Source organism: Rana temporaria, chromosome 2 (genome assembly GCF_905171775.1).
Source record: "Rana temporaria chromosome 2, aRanTem1.1, whole genome shotgun sequence".
Lineage (NCBI taxonomy): Eukaryota > Metazoa > Chordata > Amphibia > Anura > Ranidae > Rana > Rana temporaria.
This window is the reverse complement of record NC_053490.1, coordinates 254838067-254857986: the sequence shown is the minus strand read 5'-3', so window position 1 is coordinate 254857986 and position 19920 is coordinate 254838067. Positions and strand designations below refer to the sequence as shown.

The window sequence follows — 19920 nt, the reverse complement described above, 5'->3', positions numbered from 1 at the left end:
CTCCCCCATCAGACATCCGGCCGTTCTTCCCCACGTCCACATATAGAAACTCATACTGTGCCGACACCACCGCCATCAACACAATACTATGATAACCCTTGTAATTATAATAGTAGGACCCCGAGTGGGGTGGGGGCACAATGCGGACGTGTTTCCCATCTATTGCTCCACCGCAGTTTGGAAAATCCCACCGCTGGGCAAATTGGGAAGCCACAGACTGCCATTCCTGTGGTGTGGAGGGTAGCTGTGGGGACAAACAAAAATAGAGATTTAGTACTTTGTAACAAAAACATCCTACAAGCATCCTTGTGACAGTTCACATTATTAAAATTGCATTAGAAAAATGTGCATGGAGAATTTGGGAAATGAAATATATAGGGCCACTTCATTAAGAGACTCCACAGCCCTCTGATGGGGACAATAAAAGTTTGAAGGGGGGGGGGGGGACACAAAAACCAAAAAGTCCTGTTTTAAAAAATGGCAAGGTGGGTTTGTCCCTAGGATAGCATGCTGGACAGGTTAATATTGGGTAAGGGACAAATATGCAGGTAGGCCAAGAATAAAACATGTAAAGCTGATATCAACATGCATAGGGAGAAAAGGTAACGTTAGTTAAACACACAGCATATCTGGGAAAATAAAAATTAAGTTAGTTGGCCACATTATTAGAGCCAGGAAACTTACCTTAATATACTCCTCATGCATAACTTTGATGATGGCAGCACACGTGTCCGGTATGATGACCCCAAGCGCCTGCGGAGAGATGCCTGTCGAGAACTTGAGGTCCTGCAGGCTCCTCCCAGTCGCCAGGTACCGCAACGTGGCAATAAGCCTCTGCTCGGCCGTGATGGCTTGGCGCATCACAGTGTCCTGCCTCGTGATATAGGGGGACAGAAGTTCCAGCAGACTGTTGAATACGGGGTCCGTCATGCGGAGAAAATTCCTAAAGTCATTAGGATTATTCTCCTGGATTTCCCTAAGCAGAGGCATATGTGAGAACTGGTCACGCTGGCGCAACCAATTCTTGGTCCAGAAACGCCTCCGCCCCCTGTTTCTGGCCAAAGTACTGGACAAATGAACATATCCAGCAGCCATCCCATAAACAGCACCAACTCGCGAAAATTGACGCTGCTGCTCCATCATGGCTTCAAACCGGCCGGCTGGTCAGTCAAGAACACACTGAAACAGAAAGCACTCGCAAATCCAGCACTACCTGCGACAAACGCGTGACAAACAGATACGAGCGCACAGGATGCAACTGCTAAAGCAGAAACAACCTGCTTGCCTATAGCCGAATGACAACTACGTTACCGCAAGCACACGCACTGAACCCGTGAATACACGCTGTCAAAGCCTGGAGACCGAGAAGCGCGAATCAGCTCTAACCAAACCTTCACTAACACGAGCAAACCCGTAACTAGCAAAAGAGGAACAGAGGGCGGCGCCATTAACTTTGGTCTTCCCCTTTATAGTGACGTCGTACGTAGTTTACGTGCACGCGTTCCGGTACGACGGGAATTTGGTCCGCTGGTGTGTACACGCCAGCGGAACAAAACACAAATCAGCCTTGTACGCCGGAAACTGTCGGGCAGACAGTTTCCAGCGCACAGATCCGGTCGTGAGTACAAGGCCTGAGAGATCTTACAGACTTTTGGGCTGCCACCCCTCTGGTGCTAGAGAGTCAGCTGTGTGTTTGTGTAAAGGGGACATCTGTAAGGCCCCATACACACGATAGAATCCATCCGCTGAAAAATCCCAGCGAATGGGTTTCAGCGGATAGATCCTATGGTGTGTACACTCCAGCGGATCTGTTTCCGCGGATATTTATCCCCTGGGATGGATTCCAGCAGATCAAATATTTGCTGACATGCTAAACAAATCTATCTGCTGGAATCCATCCCAACGGATGGATCCGCTGGTCTGTATAGACTCACCGGATCCATCCGTCCGAAGGGATCCCCCGCATGCGTCGTAATGATTCGACGCATGCGTGGAATTCCTTTTTATGACAGCGTCGCGCACGTCGCCGCGTCATAATCGTGGCGACGGCGCGACACGTCATCGCCAGAGGATTTCGGCGCGGATTTCAATGCGATGGTGAGTACACTCCATCGCATGGAAATCCGCTGAAATCCTCGAGAGGATTTATCAGCGGAAACGGTCCGCTGGACCGTATTCGCGGATAAATCCTCTCGTGTGTATGGGGCCTTAGTGTCCTGAAGAGTTCAGTCTATCCTAGATATCAAGGATAGAATTGTAAGTCTTGTTAACCTGCTGCACATTTTCACTGGCAAGTTGTACACTTGCAGAGCACTTGAAGCACAAGTTCTAGTTGGCACTTTTCCAAATTCAGCCACAGTGACTCCTGTGGTGGGATGACTATTGTACAACATTACTAAACCAGAACTTGGAGCAGACTTGCAGAATAATTGCAGAAACCTGATCTGGAGTCATGCAATTGCGACTTGCCCACAATTGTGCAAGAAACTTGTGAAGCCTGGCAAGTCTAGCAATAGCTTAGCAAGTCGTATTCAAACTTGAAGCACAATTGCTTGCTATCTGGGATCTAATTCTTTGTAAAGAGACTCTCCTCCGATTGCTCTAAAGAAGAAGCTTGTGTGCTTTTAACTACTTCTCCTACAAAGCCAAGCCCCTAGTTTGCTTTTGCAAGGACTTTTACTTCAGTTCTTCAGAAGGAAATTTACTGTCCTCATCTTGTACATTGTTCTTTTTGGAGTATTCCACTCAATTCCCTCAGCCCTATCCCAGTTTAATTATCCAGATTAAACCCTCTGGATAATTAGATCAGCGCAGTAACATTTTTTCCTTATGCACTATTAACCCCTACCTAGGGTACACAGTACTGCAGCAGGTTTATATTTATTTTATTTTCCTTTGCGCCGGTGACACTCACAACCAATTTTCTATCCCAGTTACCCCAAATATAAAAAAAACACCCAAAAATAACACCCCTGGACATGGGCGTTTGCTCCATAGGGCAAGGGATTAGAGAATGTACATCTTGTGTGTACATCTTGTGTTAGAGAATGTACATCTGTGTTGTGGGCGGCCATATTTTGCTCTTGATGAAAACAACTTATACAGTATTGCATCAGGTTTCTAAAACCTTTGCATGCCTACGCTTTAAGTGATAATGACTAAGCCCCTCCCCTTCATGACATTGTCAAAAAGCATGGATGACCTTAAAATGATGCCCCCCCGGAAAAAACTTCAGCGGACGCCCATGTCCCTGGACTTGTTATCGAGCCAAAGAGTGACTGTGATTGTGTGTGCCTGGCTGCGGGGCAACTACTGGGAAAAATAATCCAGGCAATTTCCAGCGGCTCCTTCGGTGGCAGCGCTACATATAAGAAAGATTTTGGGAGTTTGGGGCAGAGAAATGTTGTAAAGGAGAAATAAAAAGGGAATATGGGTGATCTGGATCTTTATATACAATAGCTACCTGCATGGACCAATAGGTCTGATAGAAAACTAGAGGATCTGTATATAACAGCAAATGAGTGTGCATCCCGTAAAGCATTTTGCAAATGAGAAATCATGTAAAAACAGTACATTATAATTTTGAAAATAATAAAAAATAAAAATGGATCATGAAAGTAAACATATTACACAAATTACTGTAAATATATGTGATCGCTATGCAAATGCTAGAGTCATTCCAAAGAGTGAATGCTTTATAATTAGATCTATATCTGTTGGGTCTTAACTTACAAAGCTATCTTTCAGGGGCTCCACCAGGTGAGCGAGAAGATCGGGGAACACTTAATAAATAAATATGTGCCCTTTCCCTCAACCTGCAAAAATTAAACCAGGGAATAAAACAATAAACGGTGGTCTGTGCTAATAATACAATAATTAGTTGGTATATTAACAGCTTAGCAAGTATAACAGCTGTAAGAATCTCAAAGAGAAGCTATAATTTATGTGACAATTATTCCAATTATTTTTAAAATGCTTTGAAAGATTGGTTAATGGAACCTTCACTTTGGCCATGCAGAGCAAGCAACGTGTTCATTTAACTACCACTCTCCTCATCTAAAAAGATTTGTGACTTAAAGTTTACATTGGGGCAGTTAAATTGCTTTGCCCCGCATGGGCAAAGCACAAATTCATTTTAAGTAGAACTACAGCATCCTTTAACTGAGTAAGTAAGATAATTACCTCTTCACAGGCCTGCTGCCAGTTGATAGAAAGGATATAGGATATATAGATGAAGTTTTGCAACAACACTGGACAAAATATTCCAATCCAAAGACCTTGAAGATAAAACATTGCATTTGAAAAATATACAGCTTATAACACCAAAAGCTATGATAATTGCCTTTGCGAAAAAAATAAAAAATAAAATGGTGAAATGTATTAGCCAATATGAAGAAAATATTCCAGATACAGTTGTAGCAGTAAACTAAGGCCCAGATTCACAAAAGAGATACGACGGAGTATCTCAGATACTCCGTCGTATCTCTCAGAGTATCTATGAGACTGATTCATAGAATCAGTTACGCTGGATAGCCCTTAGATCCGACAGGTGTAATTGTTTTACACTGTCGGATCTTAGGATGCAATACCGCGGCCGCCGCTGGTATTGCATCCTAAGACCTGACAGTGTAAAACAATTACACCTGTCGGATCTAAGGGAGTTTCCCGTCGCAAAGTTAGTCGTTGTTTTTGGTGCCCTAACTTTACACAGCACACGTATGTGCTGTATAAAGTATGGCCGTCGTTCCCGCGTCGAAATTTGAAAATGTTTGGTCCTTGCGTAAGATGTCGTCGAATACGAAAGTACGCTACGCACGTCGCCGTTCGAAAAAATGACGTCACTTCGTGCAAAGCACGACGGGAAATTCAAAACGGAGCATGCGCAGTAGGTCCGGCGCGGGAGCGCGCCGAATTTAAATGGCACACGCCCCTTTGAATTACGCGGGCTTACGCCGGAGGCCGCCAGCGTAAGTTTTCATGCAAGTGCTTTGAGAATCAGGCACTTGCGATGAAAACTTGCGGCGGTGTAACGTATCTACGATACGTTACGCCGCCGCGATTCGACATGAATCTGGGCCTAAGTGTTGGATTATTTGGGAATCTTTCTCTCCAAATATTTTAAGCAAATCAATAGGTTACTGTTAGGCACATCTATGTGCCAATTGCTGCAGCCAGACTGTGTTGAGATCCCTGAGCTTCAGGGTCCTATATGGGGTGTAGATGAAGTAAGGAGTACTACACGTCCCTTCCCCCCAGAGCGTCCATGGTGCAACAGCTAGTGCTGACAGCAGGAGCTGCCATAGCTCCCAACTGTCCCTGATTTTGAGGGACTGTCCCTGATTTAGAACAAAGTCCCTCTTTCCTCATTTGTCTCTTCTTTTGGTCTGATCTATATAGTTGTATATAAAATGCACCATTTATCTTTCAAGAAGTGTTTCCAGTGCTAAACCTTTCATCCAATTTTTTTAAATTGCTGCATTTATACATTTCAAAAGCCAATATAAAGGAGGAGCAGTGGTAAAAAAATAAAAAAAAAACAACACTTGTGGGTTTAACTAATCTTTTTTTGTATAATTCTCATTAAAGGGTGTGTGTGTCCTATGCCTACATACTTTTGTTAATAAGTGTCCCTCATTCCTATCCCAACAAGTTGGGAGGTATGGGTCTGCTCCTGCAGTCTGACAATTCAGATCAAGGGAGGCTGCCCCTCCCCCATTCCTGTCACATGACCCAGTTGAGGGAGGATTTCACTTATTATGAACTGTCCTGGTCTGGTCAGTGTGTTTATGGAGGGGGAAGAGCTGTACTGGGGGTAGGGGGCTATACCAGGGGGGCAGAGCTGTACTCAGGAGAAAATCTGTACTGGGAGAGCTGTACTGGAGGGAGTAAAGTTCTACTGTAAAGAGGGAATTTTTACTAGTGGGGGGGTGGATTTTGGCTTGGGGAGGGACATAATTTGTTATTGTACTCTGTCTAGTGACTGTGCATTACCTATTCCTGACCACTGCCCTCTGTATTGTGCACTTCTAACCCCTGTATTCTGTATGCTGTATACTCCTGACCCCTGCTGTCTGTGTCTTACTCTGTGTCTTAATACCCCAGCACCTTCTGAGATTTGAACTCCTGACCTCTTTACTCTGTTATGCACTCCTAACCCATACAACCTGTATGTAACGCACTAATGTCCCCTGCATTCTGTGGGTTACACACACTTGTCCCCTGTACTTGGTGCGATATGCACTCCTGACCCCTGTACAATTTGTGTTATGTACTATTGACCCCTGTAATCTGTATGTTCTATACCAGTGGTTATCAACCCTGTCCTCAGGGCCCACTAACAGGCCAGATTTTATGTATTACTTTGGGGAGATGCAGACTAGAATACTGCACTCACTGAGCAGCAAATGATATCACATGTGATGTATTTCAGTTATCTTGCAAACCTGGCCTGTTAGTGGGCCCTGAGGACAGGGTTTATGACCACTGTTCTATACTACTCAAAGGCAGTGCTAAGTCTCGTGCACTGAAAAATAAATAAAAAAATTAAATTAAATGAAAATGTACAACATATCTGTTACAAACAATACCATAATAAAATTATATTCAGACAAATGTGCTACAAACCAATGTGCAATAATGAACTTATTCAATGATGAATAAATTATATATAATAAATGTGCAAATAATATAAAACTTTTTCAAATAAGATGCCATAAGCAAAAAATAAATGTCCAATATCATGCACAAAGTCCAAATCTATGAAAACTTTGGACATCAATGGTATCATTCATATACATATTACCAAAAGTATTGGGACACACATGAACTTTAATGGCATCCCATGAAACAAGAAAAGCTGCTGCAGGTGAGTGAGTCTCTGGTCAATCCCCACACACACTAGTCAGGTGCTAGCCCAGCTCGCATGCTGTGTAACATGAAGAAATAATTCCTGGCGGCTGCACTTACAAAACTCCTTTTATTGAAGCTTAATATGACAAGTGGCTGACAGATGGCACAGGGGACAAAGAGGTAGACGCGTTTAGCGCAAATGTTAGCACTTAGTCATTACCTATTGGAACTTGTCACCACAATCACCTATATACTGCTCTGATGTGTCATCATTAGGTTACAGGTGAACTGGACAAATGGATAGATGCTCTATCTATTTTCTAGATGTACCTTTGGAAGGCTGTGAGGATCGTGTTGTCACTGACCTTTACAGCAAGCCCTTGTCTGGAAACAATAGGGCAGGCTCAGGTCATCCCGCACATACCATTATAGGCATTCCTGTAGGCCATTTTTTTGGTCTACGAAAGATATGTAGCACAGTAGCAGGGATGCTGATTTTGAGAGGGAGACTCTTAATATGAGGAATAGTTTTTTACAGCAGGGTTACCCTAAAGGTTCAGTCAATAGGGCTATTAATATATCTAGAAAAACTGAGAGGAGTAATTTATTAGGCGGTAAAACACGTGACGTTAAAAAGCAAGGGCCATCCGTGTTCTCCACTCTATGGAGTTTAGAAAGATTAAAAATATTGTACCAATTTTATATAATGACAGTGTGTACGCCCAAATCCTCTCAGGTGGGGCTAGAATAGTTTCTCGATGTTCGCCCTCTCTAGGCAACTCCTTATCCCCCAGCTATTTTACATCGGGGGACTACTTGGCTTGATTTTAAAGTGAAATTCCACCCATATAAAAGTCAGCAGCTACAAAAAGTGTAGCTGCTGACTTTTATTAATCAGACACTCACCTGTCCCAGGTTCCAGCGATGCAGGCTTACGAAAGCCCCGCTTGTCTCCCCCTCCTCTCTGCGGTGCCGGCATCGTGACTGTGGGCGCTCGGCTGTGGCTTCATAGCTGGGCACGAACGGCGCATGCCTGAGCCACGCTCCGTGTTAGGCCGGGCACGCACTGATGTGTCCCAGATGATTGCAGAGAGGGAGGGGGGAAAAAGGTGAACTTCCGTCTGGCGCCGCGGAGTCCCGGGAGAAAGTGGAAGCTTAAACCCTCTAAAAAGAGGGTTTCGGGAGAACAGTTCTCCCGAACTTGGTCAGTTTGGTCCAAGTTTAGACAGTCAGCTGAGTTTCTAATATGGGTTAAAGGGAACCCTACCATTGTTTAGCTATGTTGGAGCGATTATAATTATTAATATTTTCGCAATTTTTTCCCCTTCCCTTTTTTGGAGTTTATTTTTTTTCCTCTATTTGCCTGGATAGCCACCCGACCGGTACTATAAGCTAAAGAGGAGCACCCCTTGTTTCTTTTTTTTCTCTTTTCTTTCGTTTTTTTTCTTCCTCCCCTTATGTCGGTATGAAGAAGATATGCATAGAAGATATGCAAGAATATATATTGTATTCTACTAGTATATGTAGATTGTTTTTATATATATATATATATATATATATATATATATATATATATATATATATGCTGTGCATAGGGTATAACCCTTGTAATACTTTTATAAAATAATATTGTAAACTATAAAAAAAGAGGGTTTCTGCCCCCCCCCCCCCCCAAAAGTGTTTATCGGCCATGCATTGAACTTTTGTCTCTCCCATAATTATTTTTGGTATGGGAATGAGTTTTATATACAAAAGAGGGCTGTAACAATGGGAGCAAAGTTTGCTCCAAGTATTGCAAATCTTTTTAATGGCGGAGTGGGAGGACAAAGTGATTTTTAGCAATAGGAGATCTGAGCTTATTTTTTATAAACGTTTTATTGACGATTTATTTTTTATCTGGGCAGGCCCAGAAGAGTCTTTGAAAAAAAATTTAAACGTTTTAAACATCAACAATAATAATATCAGATTTACATCAGAATGGCATAAAGAGACTATCAACTTTTTAGATGTAACCGTTTACCGACAGAATAACAAACTACAAACCAAAGTGTTTTTTAAACCCACAGATAGGAATAGTTATTTGCCAATCACCAGTGGACATCATCCACAATGGTTAAAGAACATTCCTAAAGGCCAGATTATGCAAATAAAGCGAAATTGCTCTGAAACTGAGAATTTCTTGGCGCAGTCCAAAGTCCTAACAGGAAGATTCGAAGAGAAGGGCTACAACCCACAGTTTCTGAACAAAATTGTGGAAGAAGTGATGATGGTCCCCAGGGAAATGTGTCTAAAGGATAAAGAAGAAGAGACAGGACCAATCTCCATAACAAATAATTCAAAGCAATGGGGCTTTATTTCCCAGTTTCACAGCCAGTATAAAGAAGTCAAGGCCATTTTCAACCAGCATTGGCACGTGCTTTTATTGGATAAAAAATTAGGCCCTGTAATACCGCAAAAGCCTCAATTTATTTACAGAAAGGCACCCAATCATGGAGATTTGGTTGTAAAGAAGATTCTAGATTTGCCAACCAAGCCTCCAACATTTTGGGATAGAAATGGCTTCTTTTTATGTAGGAAGTGCAAACCGTGCAGAGAATTCAATTGGTTGTGAGTGTCACCGGCGCAAAAGGAAATAAATAAATGTGAACCGTGATCTGCTGCAGTACTGTGTGCCCTTAGTGGGGGTCAATAGTGCTCTAAGAAGAAAAATGTTACTGCGCTGATCTAATTATCCAGAGGTATTTAATCTCTGGGAATATGGACATAAGTGAAATATCAGGGCCACAATGTACCCAATCTTAAGTGTGAATAACCTGAATACAAACAATAAAAAATATAAGAAATATATGAGTCATACAAATGTGACACAGTGATTTCAAACTTAAATCATATATCTATATCTTTCGTATTGTTTTCACTATTTGGTTGGTCAGTAGCAGCAACAACAGCCATTTTTCTCATAGAAGCACTGTGGCATATGGATTGTATGCTGACACACTGATCTAGATATATGATTTAAGTTTGAAATCACTGTGTCACATTTGTATGACTCATATATTTCTTATATTTTTTATTGTTTGTATTCAGGTTATTCACACTTAAGATTGGGTACATTGTGGCCCTGATATTTCACTTATGTCCATATTCCCAGAGATTAAATACCTCTGGATAATTAGATCAGCGCAGTAACATTTTTCTTCTTCGTGCAGAGAATTGAAACATTTACAAAGAGGATTGGATCATTTCTCGTCACCCTCCAATAATCGGGAATTTGAAATCAAACAATTCATCACCTGCAACAGCAACTTCGTATTGTATGCCCTCAAATGTCCGTGTGGTCTGTTATATATCGGACGAACCAAAAGACTACTTAGGATCAGGATTGCTGAACACATTAAAAATTTAAAAAATGGGTTCGCAGACCACAACGTGTCTCTCCACTTTAGATTGAAACACAACCAAGACCCGTCAGGTCTTGAATTCTGGGGTGTTGAACATTTGGCAGCACATTGGAGGGGCTCACATAGAGTTCGCGAGCTATCAAAACGCGAAACAAGATGGATCTATTTGGTGGACGTATTAATGCCGAAAGGTCTCAACGTCGAAGTAGACATCAATTGTTTTATTAGTGACACGTAGATACCAATCGCCCCACCAGTGCAGACATTACCAATTCAGTAAGGTTTCAACAATCTGATGGAGATCAAATGTTATCTTCACAAACAATCCGCCCCCCATTTAATGAGCTATAGTCACCAGAATATCAGTCATTGTCTCACTCAGGGATCATAGTATAAGGACATTATAATATATCTTCACCCTAAGGGGTTATAGATATAAAATATACCATTGCATCAACTCCTGCGAATGTTCTCGTTATATACACATATTATATTCTCGACATTTTATAAATAATAACATTTTGCGTATACTAGCCAACCCACTTTCTTCTCACACACCCAGCCTGCCAGGTTTATGCCCAGGGTATGATGTTTAAAGGGGATATCTACAGAACTGGGTCATCAGCAATCTATTTATAGACATATCATGGTGATTGTGGATATTCTTAATTTAAAAGGGTGGCTATTAATATATCTAGTATATAAATGTTTATATATTTGGTACGTATTTTTATACACAATCTTTTATGCATTTTTATGTATTTTGATGTATATCCATGCACTATACGATTTATGTATTTTTATGTGTGCTAATTTTATAGGGGTGCTAATTTTATATGTGATCTGATTTTACACATATATTGAGTTTTATATAGAGATTTTTTTATTATTTTATATATCTATATATTTCTCCCGATTGGTTTTATTAATGTTGCTACAATTATATATGTGGCTATATTTTATGTGGGACCAGGTCAGAGTATGGACAGTATGCGAGGATAGAGTCACCAATACTGTCCTGCTGGATATATGCTCTTAAATATATATGGTGTATATCTATATATACCTGGTCTAATAGGTGTGAATACCCTAATACTGTTATGGATATTCTTAGCAGCAAAAGTCAGCATGTTAGTGCGCGCTCCGATCCCAATAGGATCCTATGGTGGCAACAAAGTTGGGCATTGGTAGCGCAGTACAAGCTACATGCAGACACTTCCGCCCTCACTTGTGAGATTGTGAACAATCACGGCCGAGCATCAGGAATGACGTGAATGACGCAAGTGGGCGTCGATCATTCGCTGATGACGGGTATTTAAATCCGGTGAGTGCGTGTGAGAGTCACGCCCTCAATTGAAGTCCGGAAGTGACGAAACGCGTCAGGGCGTGACTCTCCAAGCACAGAAACCGGAAGTGACGTTTGCGCTCCACGGGGAAGGAACCAGGAAGTCGCCGAGAGGAAACCGAGTAGAGCGGTCTTCAGGGTCCAGAACCGTGAGGCAAACTATAACATTACACATGCCTGCTTTTTCATTATTTGTGGTACGCATAATCATTGAAGGGGAAAGTCTATTTGGGGGATTTTTTGGAGAAATAAAAGTTTCAAAACGGTACTGCACTATATGGGCTTTCTTTCCCTCATGTATGCTGAATACTACTGATATGGTGAAAGTCTGACGAATACTAACGAGGTAGATTACATGCTGTTTTACATCTACCATCTGGTAAGTGTATCCCCTGAAGGGGTTTCTTATCCCCCATGTGGTGAACAACAGTGGTGATTGGAGCACATCTTTCTTACCTCAACACTGTCTAGGATTGCAGCAAGCGTAGAGTTTGCAGCGCTGCTGCAGGACTGTATTGGACTCTGTGGGAGTCATTCATTACATTTTCTGCTATTTTTCTTTAGATAATATAATACACTTTGTTGGATTATACAACAGTTTCTCCCAACATGTTTCACCAAAACATTGGCTTCTTCAGGGGAATAATGTACATTCGGTGTAGTATAATAATTTTATTTTTATTAATCTATTGTCTCTCTTGTAGACTTTAATACTACACTGAATGTACATTATTCCCCTGAAGAAGCCAATGTTTTGGTGAAACATGTTGGGAGAAACTGTTGTATAATCCAACTCGGTGTATTATATTATCTATTAGTCAACACTATTATTATATCAAATTTTGTGTAATAAATGTTGTCTTCATTTAAACAAGAAACCTATTGTCTGACTTGTTTGGCACAGCTATAATCCCTTCATCCCCACCTTCCCTACTTTGTTACCAATTGTTCAGGGATGAGGTGCCGTATCTAATAGAGGACACACTAGCCACTTACATTTTTTTAAATATTTGATATACTTGATTACACGTAAAATCTGCCACCTACAATGTGTGGGTAGAACAACAAGGAGATTGCGGGATCGCCTCCATGATCATGTGTACGATATACAGAAGAACCACTCTACAAATGTTGCTAATCATTTTAATCAATCACATGGTGGTGATCTCACATCTCTACAAATACAGGGGATTGAAAGAGTTAAAAGACCACCTAGGAGAGGTGATGTCTTTAGGTTGCTGTGCAAGTGGGAGGTCTTTTGGATTTTCCATTTGAGAACACGTATACCCAATGGCTTAAATTATGAGTGGGATCTTACCCATTTTTATGATTGACCTCCCCTTGCTTTTTCCCTTTTTTTCCTCTTCAGCTAGTTTCCTGCAGTTTATTAGCGCCTATTTCTATACTATATATTTATTATGACTTTTTTATTTAGATTTGTTTTCCTATACATTTATTCAATTGTTTTCTCTCTCTCTTAGCTAGTTTCCTGCAGTCTATTAGCACCTATTTCTCTCCTATTTTTTGTTTTTGTTTTCCATTGACGTTCATTCAAGACTATGCACATACTTTGGGAATATGCCAGTATAGGTCCTCATGATGTTCTAACACTTTGCTTTTAAAATAATTTGTTCTCAACATCAACTTCATTCAAATATACTTGTTTTCTATTATTTTGTGTATGTTGTTGTAACTATACAATGATTTTGACTGATGTGTCGCGTTTGCTCCAAGTTAATCTGCAAAATGGTTTGAATAGTTTGAAAGCAAATGGCTGCAAAACCTAAATGAGTAACTACACGTGCATAAATAATGTATGTGCTCTTGCTCTATTCCTTCATCTATACATAGATGCCATATATATCCATAACCATGATAAATAAACAATAATAGTGATAAATAAATAAAACTGATGTCCAAAAGCTGTAGTAAAGCAAGTGATCAAATACAATCGTTGATCAGTCCCTAGATCAATAGTTCCCAGAGAGTCTATACACTGCCCCCAACACGCCAGTGCTCACAGAACTCTCGCCTCGTGACCACAAAACACGAGCCTTGGGTCAAAGTCCAATAGGGATAAATTGATCCTTCCTCCTGGAGTCTCCTCCGCAACTTCTCAGTCAAAGATCCTGACTCACATGTGTGGGTAAAGTAGACAAACAAGCCTTCAATAGTATATTAACGGTACCACAAACCATTTATTAAAAGACAACATCTGCTTACTGTATTTGCTGGCGTATAAGACTACCTTTTACACTTAAAAAACTGCCCAAAAAGCAGGGGTCGTCTAATATGCCGGGTCAGCAGCTTGGATGCCTGCTGGATGTGCAGTAATACTCTATGTAGCTTCGGCTACATACAGTATATAACGCTTAGCCAATCCCAGTGAGAGACGTATTCAAATGAATACAGAGCCTGCTCGGATTGGAGAAACAACCTCTGCCAATCCGAGCAGACTACATACAGTAGCCTGCTCGGATTGGCTTTGAGAGTCAGAGAGGCATGGGCTGATGATGTTACAGCCTCTACCAATCCAAGCAGGTTTTGTATTCATTAATAGAATACTTTGCTCGCCGTGATTGGCTCCAGCTTCAGCAAGAATGAAGAAGAATATATAGCTTCAGAAGGAAGAAATATGGAGCATCGGAAGCCCCTGGAAGGGGGGCCATCGTATATGGAGAGTTCAGGCAAAAATTCTTAAAAAAATGTAAAATTAGGGGGTCGTCTTATACGCCCGGTCGCTTTATACACCGGCAAATACGGTACATCAAAATTTAGTAAAAAGCGCTGTAGAAGTCACATGATGTGATGTAACGCGTAGGGTGTGGCCGGAGCACACAGCGAACGGGAAGTGACATGAGAGCTGGAAAACGCTGATGTTTTTATCAATTTGTGCGCTTTTTACTGGATTTTGATGTAAGCAGATGCTATCTTTTAATAATGGTTTATGGTACCATTAATATACTATTGGACCCGAGGACGATCAATATGTTGTTATAAATACATGGAATGGATGTGAGCGGGATGCGCGTCCACGTGAGGACGTGATGACGCGATGCATTCACGGGCGGGGGAGCGAAGAGCGATGGGACCGCTAGGAGGAGGAGGGACGGACTGAGCCGGACGAGAGGGGGAGACAGCAACTTCCTTACGCCGCACATGCTGCCCATCGGCTCTCCACTGAACCACCGGACCCACTCGTTCCTTGTGACGCTAAGGGCTGCGGGCGGTGAAGTATCGTGCCGCGCCGCAGCACCGGTAAACAGATACAGGACGTGGGGTAAGTAGTGGGAGGACGGCACCTGTCGACTGCAACGGCTCCAGCCAACACAAGAGTGAGTATGCCGAGACAGCGTGTATGCTGAGCCTGGATGGAAGGATATCATCTGCATCCCTCCTCTCAGCCGATCCAGACAATGAGGTACATTCAATGCTAACAATTAAATTGTGAAGAAAAATTGGAATGTTTGAAAACAGCAATTTAATGCAGATCCATGGAGAGGAGAGAGGTATTCTTTGTTTTCTTTCCCCGAGAAATTAAATTAAGAGCTGCATTGCATGATATGATGTAGAACAATTTATCACATTTGAACACAAGAGAATAGAAGACCAATAAGGGAAGCTAACAGGAACCCCGAGATAACCAGCTGTGTATGCTAAGCGAAGTTATATAGAGAGGTGGATAAGAGATGTCACTATGAATAACTGATTGTTACAGCACTCTCTTATACTACTCGATTGGGGGGGACTATTAATTTTACATATGAACTTCCTAAAATAGGTAAAACTGGCATATACCTTCTATACCTTCTATACTCAAAATTTTACCTGCATGTTCTGCTTGAAGCCTGTCCATTCGCATTCTCTAAATTATTTATTTATTTAACTTTGTTTCCTTGCATTTGATTGAGGGGAACTTATACGCCCCATATCTTTTGGGGAATTTTCAGGCACCTCTGGTGTGGGACCTTTATCTTTACTCCTTTTTTTCTGGAATCTTCCAAATTCCCCGGACCTTAAACAGCAGGAAAAGGGAAAGATCTGGGGAGGTACCCTGCCCCCCTCTTTAACGCACTATAACCGAATGGTAAATAGGGGAACTCTGTCTACCCATATTCCCTGCATATACAAATACTATTTGTTGTAATTGATCAAGAGCGGATATATTGGTATATTGATAAGCATCGCTTAAACTGTCAGAACTGCTGAAATAATACTAGTAGGTTAAGAGCTAAAAAAAAAAAAAGGGGGTAGAGGGGGAGAAAATAAAATCAAAATAGCGAATCCCTACAAAGTAGACCTCTGGCACAACCCAGCATAGCACTCTATATCGGTCCCTCCCTTTATATTGGTTTTTGTATCAATTGGGGAATTAAGAGGTCAAGCTGGGGAAGAGAATAAGAAAGAAGGAGACTAATATGAGCAGAATGACGAGTAGATCAACAAAAGGGGGACCCCCAACTACTCCAAGCAACACAACAGCAACAAGCTCAATAAGGCCATTCGTAACTAGAGGGGAAAGTCCGCGTGTCCCTGGAGCCCAGGGTGCAACAAAGCAACAACAAGTGAACAAAACAAAAAAAGTTGAAAATAAGAAACCCCAGAGTGATATGTCCAGAGAAACATCTATAGAACTAAGAGAGGAGGGGCCCACCGGAAGCGTATTAGAAAGCAGCAGGATGGATGAACGAAGCACGGACACTCAGGCCCCCTCAAAGGGAGAAATGGCGGAGATGCTGTTAAGATTGGAAAACGTGATAAAAAGTGAAATACAGAACTTAAGGACAGACTTCGGTCACATGCTCTCCAGAATAGAAACAGTTGAGGAACAAATAGAGAAACAAGAACAGGAATCAAATACACTAAAAGCCCAGATGGATCAGATTCAACTTCAACAGAGACATATTCTCTATAAATTGGAGGATCAGGAAAATAGAAGCCGGAGACAAAACTTAAGGATAAGGTCGATACCAGAGAAGAGGGGAGAGGACCTCAGGATAATAACACAGACGATATTTAATCCACTACTAGAAAGAACAATAGACAACCCAATTAGGATTGAAAGGGTACATCGGGTAGGAAATCCGAAAAGAGCGACTACCGAGCGAACAAGAGATGTCATAATAAGGTTCGGATTTTATGAAGATAAAGAAGCAATTTGGAAAAAGCTGAGGGGACAACCCCCGGTAGTGTTCGAAGGGACGGAGCTGCAGATATTCACCGACGTGGCCCCAGAAACCCTGGCAAGGAGATGGACATTAAAACCACTCTTAAAACAGATGACAGATCTGAAGATCAAGTATAATTGGGGTTTCCCTGCTTGCCTAATTGGAACAAAAGAGGGGAGATCGGCGACACTAAGATTCCCCGAGGACTTAAATGAATTCTGTAGGAAGTTGGATATTCAGGTCCCTGACCTGCCGGGCTGGGGGTAGGGGGGGAGGGGGAGATGGGAGGAGGAGGGGAGGAGAGTGGGAACTCCCCCCGTCCTCTTTTCCTCAGCTCCCCTTCTGGTAGTACCTTTTTCTCTTCTGGACTGCGGTAGAAGTTCCCAGTTATCCTTTTCCTGTTTTTTTTTTCTTCTTGGTCTCCCCTCTGACTTCCGGCTTGGGACAGGTCCCTTCCTCCCCCCCCCTCCTGGGTGGAGAACCGGAGGGGGGGGTGGTCCCAGACCCCACCCGGAATGATCTGAACCATGACATGGAAGATGGTTCAAAGGTCTTCAATAGGCCAGATAGGGGGGGTAGGAGGGAGGAAGGAGGGAAGGGGGAGGGGATGGGAGGGAGGGAGGGAGGGTTGGGTAGGGTGGGAAGAGGGGATGGGAGGGAGGGGGAGGATTGGGTGGGTTGGAGGGAGGGGGGGAGGCATGGGAAGCAGGGAGGGAAGAAACCCTATCTCACCAAAACAATCAGAAGAGACAGTAACCCGAAGAAAGGTAAACAAAGATGCCAGTGATTAAATGTCTGTCTTATAATGTAAAAGGCCTTAACAGCCCAACTAAGAGACATAAGATATTAAAGGAGCTGAAAAGGTATAGGACAGACATTGCCTTCTTACAAGAAACCCATCTTACACTGGGGTCAAATACAAAGATATACTCCCCCGACTTTCCCAGATGGTACTATGGAGATACCATTTCCAAAAGAGCCAGAGGGATAGCAATCGGAATAGCGAAGGGAACTAGGTTCGTCCTAACGGATAGAATGACAGACCCGGAAGGGAGATTCCTCTTTTTAAGGGGAAATCTGGAGGAGGAGGAATACACCCTTGTAAATATATATGCCCCAAATACCTCCCCGATGAAATACCTGTTGGAAATACTAGGGAAATTAAAAGATTTTAGGAGGGGAAAGTTAATATTGGGAGGAGACTTAAATTTTTGTATGGACCCGAAAGTAGACAAGACTCACCAGACAACAGAAACCCAAGACAAACAACTAAGAAAGGTTAAGGAAAGTTTATATAGAAATCAATTAGTAGATACATGGAGGATCTTTAACCCAAGCCAACGAGATTACACGTTCTATTCCCCGGTCCACGGGAGCTACTCTCGGATTGACCACATACTGGTAGACCATAGAATACTGGAAATGGTGGTCGAGACAAGAATAGAAACCATGACGATCTCGGATCACGCCCCTATCAGCATATCCATAAAAATCTCAGGGAATCAAAAGCCCTATCAAAACTGGAGACTTAATGAGGAGCTAATAATCAAAGAGAAAAGTTCCCTGAGGGTTAAAAAAGAATTAGAAGGGAGAAGGGAGCTGCGGTGGCTCAACGCGATTGGCACTGCGCTGACAAGCCATTCACCTCTGCAGCTAGAGGTTCGGATCCCGGTCTCGGCTTCATGTGAATTGAGTTTGGTGGTCTCAGCCCGGCTCCCGGTGGGTGTGCTATGCAAGGTAAGCCTGTGCTTAGTACGCCCACCCCCCTCCCACAAAAACCACCACACCTACACACGCACTCTAAATTGGGTTAACACACGCACATTGACCACGCGGTCTCTAAAGAGAGGCGAAGGACTAATGGGGCTGGTTGAGCGGGCTAATCCTCTCACTCCCTTATAGGGAGTCCCTCTGCCCCGTTGGGCTTCAAAGCGGAGCAGGTAGGGCGGGCTGTGTGGGAGGACCCCCTCACACACCCGCCATTGCCACCCGGGGCATGGAGAAAGGTGGCAGATTGCCTCTGGGGGAGGCCTGCCTACTCCCAACTCCTGCAGTCCGGCTCCTCTCTCAAGTACACGCACAAAATACACTTTAAAAAAAAAAAAATAAAAAAAAAAAAAATTAATCATAAAAAAGAATTAGAAGAGTATTTTAAAACAAATGATATAGAAGGAATTTCTAAAGCAACCCTATGGGATGCTCACAAGGCGGTGATAAGAGGGATCTTGATCTCTGAAGGAGCAAGGAGGAAGAAAGAGGAGAATAGTAAAAGGGAAAAACTAATAGAGGAGATCTTTAATCTTGAACAGAAACATAAGAAAATGGGAAAACAACGAAACCTATATCTAAACCTAGTAAATAAGCGAAATGACCTTAAAGAACTTTTAGATCAGGATATAAAAAGGGAATTTAACTTGATAGCAAGGGAAAGATACAGGTGGGGGAATAAAACAAGCAAACATCTAGCTCGGATGGTACAAAAAAAGAAATCTAGGAATTATATAGATAAAATCAAAAACGAAAAAGGTGAGGTTTCACATACAACAAAAGATATTGCAGAAACATTCAGAGTATACTATGAAAAATTATACTCGGTAGAACAAAAGAACTGGCAAAAAGGGGAAAAAGAAAATAAGATCGCTATATTCTTAAAGGAAGCAGAAATAGCGAAAATTGGACAAATGGAGGCAGAAGAGATGGATAGGCCCATTACGGAAAATGAAATTAAACTAGCATTAACAAGTACAGAAGCCGGTAAAAGCCCGGGCCCTGACGGCTTCACTGTGATGTATTACAAAAAATACAAGGAGATTCTCCTCCCAAAACTATGCCAGTATTTTAATGGCCTTGGAAGAGAGTATAAATTAAGTAAAGAAGCATCAGAGGCAACCATCACGGTTATTCCAAAGGAAGGTAAAGACACGGGAAGCTGCTCAGGGTACAGGCCGATATCTCTCTTAAACACTGATATAAAACTGTACGCAAAGGTACTGGCCGGAAGAGTAAGACAGGAAATGACAAAATTGGTACACCCGGACCAAACGGGCTTTGTCCAAGGTAGAGAGGGTAGAGACAATGGAGTAAAAACACTCTTGATACTCCAGAGAATGAAGGCGGTAGGGTCCCCAGGTCTACTTCTGTCGATCGATGCAGAAAA

At 42.3% G+C, this 19920-nt stretch overlaps 1 protein-coding gene across 1 annotated transcript in view; it reads right to left on the bottom strand.

The window, feature by feature from the left end:
- The window catches only part of LOC120926663 (multidrug and toxin extrusion protein 2-like), a 243587-nt gene that overhangs the window by 22019 nt on the left and 201648 nt on the right, over positions 1 to 19920 (bottom strand). The window contains exon 15 of the mRNA XM_040336787.1: positions 4183 to 4277. Within this exon, the coding sequence (XP_040192721.1) occupies positions 4183 to 4277 (95 nt within the window). The remainder of the gene's footprint in view (positions 1 to 4182; positions 4278 to 19920) is intronic.